The 11,305-nt window shown below is 45.0% G+C and overlaps 1 protein-coding gene across 1 annotated transcript in view; it reads left to right on the forward strand.

The window, feature by feature from the left end:
* The window catches only part of LOC107572909 (collagen alpha-1(XI) chain-like), a gene marked incomplete at its 3' end in the record, with an annotated part of 23,825 nt that extends 13,763 nt beyond the window's left edge, over positions 1–10,062 (forward strand). The window contains exons 7-39 of the mRNA XM_016259339.1: positions 51–173; positions 248–340; positions 425–487; positions 583–657; positions 1,282–1,365; positions 1,502–1,558; positions 2,091–2,144; positions 2,469–2,522; positions 2,614–2,667; positions 3,004–3,057; positions 3,161–3,214; positions 3,303–3,347; positions 3,494–3,547; positions 3,686–3,730; positions 5,883–5,936; positions 6,015–6,059; positions 6,228–6,251; positions 6,343–6,396; positions 6,470–6,523; positions 6,608–6,715; positions 6,832–6,885; positions 6,977–7,030; positions 7,131–7,184; positions 7,268–7,321; positions 7,430–7,537; positions 7,619–7,672; positions 7,744–7,797; positions 7,998–8,051; positions 8,158–8,211; positions 8,412–8,519; positions 9,729–9,782; positions 9,859–9,912; positions 9,994–10,062. Coding sequence (XP_016114825.1) covers positions 51–173; positions 248–340; positions 425–487; positions 583–657; positions 1,282–1,365; positions 1,502–1,558; positions 2,091–2,144; positions 2,469–2,522; positions 2,614–2,667; positions 3,004–3,057; positions 3,161–3,214; positions 3,303–3,347; positions 3,494–3,547; positions 3,686–3,730; positions 5,883–5,936; positions 6,015–6,059; positions 6,228–6,251; positions 6,343–6,396; positions 6,470–6,523; positions 6,608–6,715; positions 6,832–6,885; positions 6,977–7,030; positions 7,131–7,184; positions 7,268–7,321; positions 7,430–7,537; positions 7,619–7,672; positions 7,744–7,797; positions 7,998–8,051; positions 8,158–8,211; positions 8,412–8,519; positions 9,729–9,782; positions 9,859–9,912; positions 9,994–10,062 — 2,073 coding nt within the window. The remainder of the gene's footprint in view (positions 1–50; positions 174–247; positions 341–424; positions 488–582; positions 658–1,281; positions 1,366–1,501; positions 1,559–2,090; positions 2,145–2,468; positions 2,523–2,613; positions 2,668–3,003; positions 3,058–3,160; positions 3,215–3,302; positions 3,348–3,493; positions 3,548–3,685; positions 3,731–5,882; positions 5,937–6,014; positions 6,060–6,227; positions 6,252–6,342; positions 6,397–6,469; positions 6,524–6,607; positions 6,716–6,831; positions 6,886–6,976; positions 7,031–7,130; positions 7,185–7,267; positions 7,322–7,429; positions 7,538–7,618; positions 7,673–7,743; positions 7,798–7,997; positions 8,052–8,157; positions 8,212–8,411; positions 8,520–9,728; positions 9,783–9,858; positions 9,913–9,993) is intronic.
* Between the last annotated feature and the right edge of the window lie 1,243 nt (positions 10,063–11,305).

An 11,305-nucleotide genomic window follows, 5' to 3' on the forward strand; every position in this document is an offset into this window, starting at 1 on the left:
TGTTTGTGTGTGTGTGTGTGTGTGTGTGTGTGTGTGTGTGTGTGTGTCAGATAGTGGAGTACGAGGACGCTGAGAACGAGACGGAGTATTTTAAGGAGTACACTGAGTATCAGGAGTATGAGGACTATGAGTATCGTCCTGCAGAGAGACAGGAGCAGTTCTTCAGCGGTCAGGTGTGTCTCAGCTCTCTGTCTCTGTCTGAGTGTGTCCTGCAGGTGTGTCTCACACGTCTGTGGTGTTCTCGCAGGCTCTCGGTCCAGAGAAGGGGCAGAAGGGCGAGCCGGCACTGCTGGGAGAGGGGACGCTGTTCATGGGACCCCCAGGCCTGCCTGGTGCTGAGGTAACCTCTCATGACAGCTTGGTGACTCTCTGTGTTTATGTGTGTGTGTCAGAGACAGACGTGTGTTTCTGTTGTTTCACACAGGGGCCGCCGGGTGAACACGGCCCTATGGGATCCCCGGGGCCGATCGGAGATCCAGGAGACCTGGTGAGACACACACACACACACACACACACACTCGTCATGACAGTCAGGCTCAAGACTGATATTACACACTCATCTGTCTATCTCTTTCTCATTAGGGCCCCGAGGGCCGACAAGGACTTGCAGGGGCTGATGGGATTCCTGGACCTCCAGGGAACTTGCTGATGTTACCGGTGTGTGTCAATCAATATACACACGAACTTACAGAGACGTTTGTTTTTATGTTTGCTGAACGTTCAAACGTTTTGGGTCAGAAAGAACTGTTTTTGAAAGAAGTTAATACTTTTATTCAGCAAGGATGCATTAAATTGATAAAAAGTGACAGTAAAGACATTTATAATGTTACAATAGATTTCTGTTTCAAATAAATGCTGTTCTTTTGAACTTTCTGTTCATCTCTGAAACCTGAAACATAAACTGCATCACAGTTCCACAGAAATATTGTGCAGCACAACTGTGTTCAACATTGATAATAATCAGAAATGTTTCTCGAGCAGCAGATCAGCATATTATACTGATTTCTGAAGATCATGTGACACTGAAGACTGGAGGAATGATGCTGAAAATACAGCTGCGCATCACAGAAATACATTACAGTTTAACACATACGCACATAGAAAACAGCTGTTCAAAACTGTAATAATATTTCAGATTTTTTTACTGCACTTTTGATCAAATTAATGCTGCCTTGGAGAGGAGAAGAGACTTGAAAAAGTCTAATTGACCCCAAACTTTTGAACACTAGTGTATGATTATTGATTGTGTATTGAGTGTGTGTGTGTGTGTGTGTGTGTTAGTTTCAGTCTGGCGGTGACGCTCGTCACGGTCCCGTCATATCCGCTCAAGAAGCTCAAGCTCAAGCCATCCTGCAGCACACTAAGGTCAGACTCTGCTCTAACTCTGCTCTCACTGTCCTGAAGATGATTTTAGGGGCATAAAATCAGGATTTTAACACACAGTCCATTTATGACAACACATGAGGTTTGCTTCACTTCAGTGCTGATGTTTGTGTCTCAGCTCTCTCTGAAAGGCCCGCCGGGACCGTTAGGACTCACCGGACGCCCCGGACCTCTGGTGAGTGTGTTTCAACCGGCAGAACCTGCTATTTCAACATTACAATGAACAAATGTTAGTATTTCATACAGTGTGTGTGTGTGTGTGTGTGTGTGTATTTTGGGGACAATTTTGTACCTAGAAGTGACATAAACCTGACAAAATGTTGTAAAAATGCAGAAGGTTTAGTGTTAGAGTTATAGTATTTATAACTGGCTGTGTATGAAAACAGCAGAAGTCTATGGACAGACTCCATCGAGACGAGTAAGCGTGTGTGTGGCACCCTCTAGTGCTCCTGTGTGTTTGTGCTCTGTGTTATTCAGTGAATCTCTGGAGGAAGAGCTGCATGTCTTCTGGCTTCATCATTTAGCTTTACCTTCATCTGGATAATTATACAACACAAAGGAACAAAAATAAAAACCAAATCAACAGAGGAGCAACAGATTGAGCTCCAATCATCAGACTGAGAGTTCACTTTCAGTTTAATGTGTTTATTGGTTATAAATGATTATATATGACCTGGTGTGTTTGTGTTTGTGTTTGTGTTTGTCAGGGATCTTCGGGCCCGCGGGGTCTGAAGGGTGATCATGGGTTCACAGGACCTCCGGTACGAGAGGAGACACTCATCTGATCATCTCATATACACATGCATACCAGTCAGAAGTGTGGGATCATTAAGATTTTTAATGTTTTGAAAGAAGTCACCAAGGCAGCATTTATTTGATCAAAACTACAGTAAAAATATTATTACAATGTAAAATATCTGTTTTCTATGTGCGTATGTGTTAAACTGTAATGTATTTCTGTGATGCGCAGCTGTATTTTCAGCATCATTCCTCCAGTCTTCAGTGTCACATGATCTTCAGAAATCAGTATAATATGCTGCTCTGCTGCTCGAGAAATATTTCTGATTATTATTGTGTGTCTTTAGGGTCCTCGTGGGCTTCTGGGGGCTCCGGGACTCAATGGAAAACTAGGCAAGAGGGTGAGTTGCAACTAAACACAACAAACAGCATCAGATACCTGTGTGAACACCTGAAACACACCTGTGTATGTGTGTGTGTGTGTGTGTTCAGGGTCGTGGAGGGATCGACGGAGCCAGAGGTGAACCAGGAGAGACTGGAACTAAAGTAAGTTATACTGTTGGCTCTTGAAATGAATCTGATCTCAGTTTGACAGATCAAATATCATGAATACGATGAGCTGACCAATCACACACTGTCCCTCATAATGAACCTCCATCAGTACAACAGGACGTGTCAGAGATGAATGTGTCGATGAAGATGAGAGGATGCACAATATATAATCTCATGGGTCTGGTTTCATATGTCTGCTGTGTGTATTCATTGATATTTCATACATGCAGTAGTCGAATGTTTCTCTGCTGAAGACTTGTAAAATGCTGTGATTGGAACATGAAGTTCTAGTCCAACACAAATGAAGAGCTCTGTGTGTGCTGTTTTCAGGGTGACAGAGGGTTTGATGGGTTACCGGGTCTGCCTGGAAACAAGGGTCACCGGGTAACACACTCTCCATTAACACTCATTAAACATCAATGTGAACCTCAGATCAGAAACATTCATCTGTGTGTGTGTGCGCGCGTGTGTGTGTGTGTGTGTGCAGGGAGATCAAGGGAAGAAGGGGCCAGTCGGTCCTCCAGGAGGCCCTGGAGAAAAAGTCAGTGAGCATTTCTTCTATATTCTTCTGTAACTTCTGTCTGTCTGTCTTTGATCAGGTTGAGAGTGAATGTTTGTTTGCTTCCCAGGGTTCAGAGGGTCAGCCGGGGCCGAGAGGTCAGCCAGGAGAGCCTGTATGTGTTCACTCCTGTAGTCACTCATAGTATGACGTATTGCTCATCATCTTCATTGATCCACTGACGTGTGTGTCAGGGACTGATTGTGTGTTAACAGATATTCCTCAGTGATGTGTGTGTGTGTGTGTGTGTGTGTGTGTTAGGGTCTAGCAGGGCTGACGGGTCAGAGGGGTCTTCTTGGTCCTCCAGGACAGCAGGTAAGTGGATAAACTCCTCGTTCTGTGTGTTTGGGTCTCATTATTGTGTTCATATGATACAACTGACCTCCTCAGATAACAGGTCACATCAAAGCGTCATATGGATCATGTGTGTGTGTGTGTGTGTGTGTTTGCCAGGGTATTCGTGGGGTTGATGGAGTTCAGGGTTCAAAGGGAAACATGGTGAGTTCTGCTGATCTGAGATGTCTTGAAGGGGTCATGAACTGAGAAACCACAATTCCCTTGATCTTTTGACACATAAGAGGTCATTGTACTATAAAAATATCCTGTAAAGCCACACTACAGGATTTTTAGCCCGATTTAGCCCCGATTTTCCCCTCCCCACAATCGGAGGAAAAATCTTGTCGAGAACGCCATCGGTCCCGATGTTCGGCGCAGATTATCTGGTGATGTGAGGCGTTCACAGATCAAACTTTGCACTTCCCGATCTGCTCGCACACAAATCGGGGCCGCCACTATTAATATCAAACATGTTTGATATTTAGGGTTAAAATCGGGATGATGATTGACGGCTATATGATTACATCAGTACTTTCACAATAGCCAATACGCAAAACAGCTGCTGTACAGGTCTGTTGGAGACAGAGGAAACTGCTTCTTGATATTTTGTACGACTGTCTGTATAATGTGTCGAAAACGTACGACAAACGTAAGGAGAAAGAGAAGCACTGGGGTGAAATTGCCTCAGTTTTGAATGTACCGGGTGAGTGCAGAAAGCTGCTAGCATGCTAGCTAGCATATGTTATCATCACTGAAATATCAGATCACGTGAGGCGCTCCCTCTGGCATGATAATCTTTATAAGATATTGCAGTGTGTGATGCGCCACGATTTTCAAATCTTGTAGTGTGTGCATGTTTAAGATTTGAGGAAAGATAATCTGCAAAGATTCTCCTTATGTGTGTGCTGCAACCAGATTTCACAATCGGTTAGGATTTTAAAACTCCTGTAGTGTGAGCCCAGCTTTAGGGCAGTCTGCCAAAACAACAGCTTGTGGAATGTTCTACTTTATGATGTAATAGTGTGGATAAGCACCGCCTCCACAGAAGATCAACACCTGCCTCTCTAAAGCATTGCATGTTTAGCCCCTCCCACCGATTCTACATCACTGCCTGTTTAGCCCCGCCCATTGATTCTACATCACTGCCTGTTTAGCCCCGCCCACCGATTCTACATCGCTGCCTGTTTAGCCCCGCCCACCGGTTCTACATCGCTGCCTGTTTAGCCCCGCCCACCGATTGTACAGCAATGCCTGTTTAGCCCCGCCCACTGATTCTACAGCGCTGCCTGTTTAGCCCCGCCCACTGATTCTACATCTCTGCCTGTTTAGCCCCGCCCACTGATTCTACAGCAATGCCTGTTTAGCCCCACCCACCGATTCTCACATGTAGCATTTATGAGAGAAGTGAATGCGCAGGTCTATGCAAAAAAACTAACTATAAAGATGGCTCTGAAGGTCTTTGCATTGCATTGGAAAGAGTGAATTAAATTAATTTTTATTTTTAATTTTTAAGATCCAGACAGCGTAAGTTAGAACTCGGTCCTTTGTTCACTTAATTTTACAAACAAGGCACAATTCGACGTGTTTGCTGTGTGACTATATTGGATCCAACAGTAATGTCACAACACACAAGTGAGCGTAACTCTTTTCATTACGTGATCATTATTGCTTTGTCACTTCTTACAGATCGTTTGATATGTATTAAGTTATCTATGCATTTTTGACCTAAATCATAGCAGGTTCCATCTATGAAATTAATTTTTATTTTTAATTTTTAAGATCCAGACAGCGTAAGTTAGAACTCGGTCCTTTGTTCACTTAATTTTACAAACAAGGCACAATTCGACGTGTTTGCTGTGTGACTATATTGATCCAACAGTAATGTCACAACACACAAGTGAGCGTAACTCTTTTCATTACGTGATCATTATTGCTTTGTCACTTCTTACAGATCGTTTGATATGTATTAAGTTATCTATGCATTTTTGACCTAAATCATAGCAGGTTCCATCTATGAGGTATGTACGCTGTCAAATATACACAACTATTAGCCAATCACAGCAGTGGGCGTTTACCTCCGAGTCTACAATCCACCGCCTATTCAAACAGAGCGTTCTGATGAGGGGGATGAAAACAAGACAGAAAATAGTCTATTACTTCTAAATTATGATGTTTTTTATGTAAAAATCTTGATAACATTATAAGTGGACCTCAGAGAACAGTACAAAATAAAAAAAAAGAAAATAGTTCATGACCCTTTGAAAGACCCTGGAGCTGCAGGTCATCATCACACACTCTTCTCGTCTTCACACAGGGGCCGCCTGGAGAACCTGGAGCTCCAGGACAGCAGGGGAACCCGGGATTCCAGGTACACACACTCACTCTTTCACACACACACACACACACACACACACACACTCCTGACACACTTTCTTCTGTTATGCAGGGTTTTCCCGGACCTCAGGGAGCAATCGGATTACCAGGAGAAAAGGTGCCGCTCTCTCCATTACTAGAAATGATGTACTAATACTGACTCCTGTGAGCAGGTTTTGGGGACAAACTTACTGAAAATATGCTAGATGAACCCTCTCCAAACAGTTCCTGGTCTGAAAGATCTCCAGGTGGAGCAGACTTTAACAGGTGTTTTTCTCTGGCTCAGGGTCCTCAGGGGAAGAAGGGGATAGCATTTCTTATAACGAAAATGACAAAATGTATTTATTGCTTAATAGTTAAAGTCCTCTGTGTGTGTGTGTGTGTGTGTGTGTGTGTGTTAGGGAGAAACTGGGGCTCCAGGGCAGAAAGGCAGCAAAGGAGACAAAGGAGAATCAGTGAGTGACGGAAATAAAACACACATCACATTCACACGTCACAGTGTTACCAATGATTTAAATCTGCTCTCAGGGGCCTCCAGGACCAGTCGGCACTCAGGGGCCAGAGGGGCAGCCGGGAGTACCAGTGAGTGTTTGAGGAGCAACAGCATCTTCATGTTTTCGCTGTGTGCAGAGAGTGTGTGTGTGATTGAATGTGTGTGTGTGTCAGGGTGTGGACGGTGAGCCCGGTCCTCCAGGACAGCAGGGCATGTACGGACAGAAGGGAGACGAGGGCCTCAGAGGATTCAAGGGCTCCAAGGGCCCCATTGGGCTACAGGTACCTAATCATCAACCATATCTCCTCTATTTCGATGAGAAAACATGAGCTGCAGATGTCAGTGTGACAGAGGCCCGTCATATAATGCAGATACGTGTGTGTGTGTGTGTGTGTAGGGGATGCCCGGTCCTCCAGGAGAGAAAGGAGAGAGCGGGAACTCTGGTCTACTGGTGAGCTCATCAATTCATCTGTCATTCATGATCATGTTTATTGATCTCTATGTAAATTCAATGTGTGTGGTGTGTGTTTGTGTGTTTTCAGGGTCCTCCTGGTCAGTTTGGGCCTAGAGGAGCTCAGGGACCCTCAGGTGGACAGGTAAACACACTCACCCCCATCATTTTCTAAACTAGTTCTACAAAAAAAATTTTTTCGCATTTATTTATTAAACATTTTTTAAAACATATTTGTCTTTCAGGGTCCTCCTGGCCGTCCTGGAGTACGCGGTCAGCCTGGTGGAGTTGGTGAGAAGGTAAATCATCCAGATGTTCCTGCTGGTGATCACATGATCTGATGAAACACACACATCATGTTATATCTGATTATGATTGACAGGGTGAAGATGGAGAGTCTGGTGATCCTGGACCTGTTGGTGTTCCTGGCAGTGCAGTGAGTCTATCTCTCCTTCTCTGATCTTTATTCCACATCAACACTTTCTTTACTACCACAGCAACACTTGACACCTCTGTGTGTGTGTGTGTGTGTGTGTGTTTTCAGGGCGAGAAAGGTGAGCAGGGTGAGAAAGGAGACACGGGACCACCCGGAGCTGCAGGTTCACCGGGAGCCAGAGGAGCATCTGGAGAAGACGGAGCGAAGGGGAATGCGGTCAGTATGTGTGTGTGTGTGTGACCTCTGTGGTTATCTAGTGTGTTAGCTGACTTATCCTCTGTCTATCTCCCTCTACAGGGTCCTATTGGTTTTCCTGGAGATATGGGGGCTCCTGGAGAGCCAGGTGTTAACGTGAGTATCTTCACTGATGTCAGTTTGTTAAGTGACGTGCTGATGGTGAAAGATCTCGTCTGTTCTCTCAGGGAATCGACGGGACTCCTGGATCTAAAGGAGATAATGGCGATTCAGGCAAATCTGTGAGTCTCTCTTATGTTTATGTCATTCATGTAAGCTCATGTGCTTCTGTACGAGGCTCCTGGTGGCTCTGGATCTGTGTAGGGCAGTGATAGTGTTGTGGCATGTGTAGAGGCAGGTGTAGTTGAAACACCAGTGGTGTTGAGATGATGATCTCTCAGCATGTTTTCGACCCTCTCCTTCTCATTACTCTGGTGATTAGGGCCCTCCAGGACCCTCTGGAGAACCAGGACCACCAGGAAGACCAGGACGCAGGGTGAGTGTGTGTTTGTGAGGAATCAGGTTATTTACAACATGATTCAACTTTGTTTGTGTACGTGTGGAGCTTCTATGTGCTTTTGTCTCTCCGGGTTTGTGTTTAGGGTCACTTGGGTCCTCCTGGAAAAGAGGGGCGGCCAGGGCTAAAAGGAGACAAGGTGAGACATTCAGTAGACTCGCTGAGTCTTTATTCATTTTCTGTCACACTGGATAAGTTATGTTGTGACATGAGTGCAGCATCATAGGAGCGAAAGCTCGGTTCCTGCAAACTCCTGAATGAGATTTGAAAGGATGTCCTAGTGAACTAATCGTTGGTTGTCATTCGAATTCATTATGCTGCCTCTGGGTCTGTGTTCAGGGAGCTCCAGGATACGAAGGCATCATGGGAAAGCAGGGGCCAGTGGGCGGTCAGGGGAACCCAGGGAAAGCAGGACTTCAGGGGCTTCCAGGAATCCCTGGACCAGCGGTGAGCTCAGTTCCTCTTATTGTTGATGCTTTTTCTCTGCTCAAACCCATGTGACTCATCTGAACAAATGAACATGAGCCCTTGACTCGCGAGTTTACATACAGCCTCATCACCCATTAATATCCTTAGTGTACGCATGAAATGGAAATTGACCCTGTTTTCCAAATGCATGTTTAAGGTCTTATTGTTCATTCATCCTTGCATGAAATTTGAAGCGGTGTGCTCAGCTGAATCAAACACTGGCTGACGCCCCCTGCTGGCCTGGAGCTGAGGTCTCCTCTTAGATACCTGTGAGCATGGGTTGCGGAAGCGGGGGGGCCGGGTTACTTTTGAGATCTTGTACAAATATAGCGTACAAAAATACATAGGCTATAGGCTCATATGTATGCACTTTTAATCATTAAAAGATCTCGATCTGGACTCAAACACACAATTTTATTCCTAAATGACGATGATTCTGTTATGCCTGTTAAACCTTTGAGAGCAGTGCTCATCGTGTAAGCTTTATGTTTGAAACAGCTTTACAAACACTCTACACAGTAGGCTACATTTCTGTGTTGCAAACATGGGTTACACTTTATTTTGATAGTCCACTTTAAGCATTCTACTAACTATAAGTAGCTTTGCAACTACACGTCAACTAACTCTCAGAGTAGACTGTTAGGTTAGGTTTAGGGTTAGTAGAATAAGTTGACATATACTTGCAAAATTTCTCATAGTCAGTGTGTTGTATGTTGTGGACCCATCAAAATAAGGTGTTAGAAGATATTAAGCAGACAGTCTACTAATACTCTAATGACTGCTAGTTGACATGTAGCTGCAAAGTTACTTACTGTTAGTAGAATGTCTAAAGTGGACTATCAAAATAAAGTGTTACCCAAACTTGAAATAATAACGAAAGTATTGGGATAAAAGTTTATAGTCCAGATATAGACCATCAAATTGAGTAATAGACTTTTGGAATTAATGATACGCTTCAAATATAGATTGTATGTGTAACATTGTGCCAGTAGGTGGCGACTAGTGACTGTTAAAATGTATTTGATGTCTGAATCATTCATTCAAGAGATTTGTTCAAAAACTTTGGACGAAACAAGTCATTTATAACAATCACCAATCCCCCCCCCCCTTCTTTTGGTCCGTTCTGCGATCCTTGCCTGTGAATGTTGGTTTAATAGAGATGAATATCACATTCTCTCTCTGCTGTAGGGAGAACAAGGGCTGAATGGACCCCCAGGTCAAACAGGACCCCCGGGGCCGATGGTGAGGCTCAATAACACTCCTCATGCACTGATCTTTAATATGACGTCAGACTGATGATTGCATTACATGTGCGCAGGGTCCCGCTGGACTGGCAGGACTGAAGGGAGATCCGGGCAAGAAAGGAGAGAAAGTACATCACCACACACACACACACACACGCACACACACACACAGAGTACATGCTCATGATTTCATTATGTGTGTGTGTCAGGGTCATGGCGGTCTGATCGGTTTGATTGGGCCACCGGGTGAGTTCGGAGAGAAAGGTGATCGAGGGTTCGACAGCACCTCCCTCAGCTACAGGCACGCGCTGCGCTTCAGAGGCAGCAACGGAGAGGAGCTGACGCAGCAGAACGCGCATTACATCCAGCCCACGCTCGACGGCTGTCAGGTACACGCTCACCTCACTCCATACCTTCAGTTCACAGGACCGACTCAGTGAATCCTGGACCAGTTCACATGAGTGACTCAGTGATTCCTGGACCAATTCACATGAGTGACTCAGTGAATCCTGGACCAATTCCCAATCTAGCACTGCCAGTTGTCGTTGGAGATTCTTAGTCCTCCTTTCCGTTCTTTCAGTCGCTTTACGTATACGTCGACTTTCCATGTCCATTATTGTGAAACCCGCGAGACACAACAAACACACAGCTCCGATCACAGCGTCCTCCATCCTCCTGTTGTTAATGTTGTTCTTCTTTGTTTCTGTTGTTGAACGCCGCACACAAATGACATCGCTATCGACCGGTTCCTAGTACACACTCTCGGTGTGAATACAACCCTTTAAATGGTACTGGGAAATAGTTCGCGCAAAATCGTCCCAGTACTTTAGTACTGTACATTTAGTTCTGGAACTAAAGCGGTGCGAAAGGCCCTATTAATGACTCTGTCATGTGTTGATCACAGCGTCGTGTGGTGTGTTTCTCTGTGTGTGCAGTCGCGCTCGGGGCAGGACCGCACCGTTCTGGAGGTGGACTCTCCGCAGTCGGACGCTCTGCCTCTCGTGGACGTGGCCGTGACAGATTTCGGGAGCACGAAACAGAAGTTTGGCTTCAGCGTGGGGAAGGTTTGCTTCAACGGCTAGTCAAGAACAGACTTTGACAGTGTATATATTTATACATCAGTCCTTCAGCTGCTTGCGTTTGTCTGAGAACAGGAAGTGGTGCTTGAAGGGCGATCATGTGACATGATGACACGCATCCAGACGCTCTTGTGTTCGGCTGTTTACGGAGATCAGACCTCACAGAGATTCACAGTTATTTTGTATTATTGTTTGAAAGATGTCGATGTATTTTTGTATTTGTTTGTATGAATGTTTCGTAATCTTGGTGCTACATGAGGCTGTATTTTAACTTGTTTACATGATGTAATGAGTCAAACTGGCAGTGCATTGTGGGAAAGACATGGCCGCAGCTCCATGCAGCGGGTCGGGAGTCGTACGGTCGTCGGGATGGGGATTTCGATGTCCACCGGTTTGTTTGTAGTGTTGAATATGGATGGAGATTCTCTGACTGTGGTTTTGA

Source organism: Sinocyclocheilus grahami, unplaced genomic scaffold (assembly GCF_001515645.1).
Source record: "Sinocyclocheilus grahami isolate Dianchi unplaced genomic scaffold, SAMN03320097.WGS_v1.1 scaffold1832.1, whole genome shotgun sequence".
NCBI classification, from domain to species: Eukaryota; Metazoa; Chordata; class Actinopteri; order Cypriniformes; family Cyprinidae; genus Sinocyclocheilus; species Sinocyclocheilus grahami.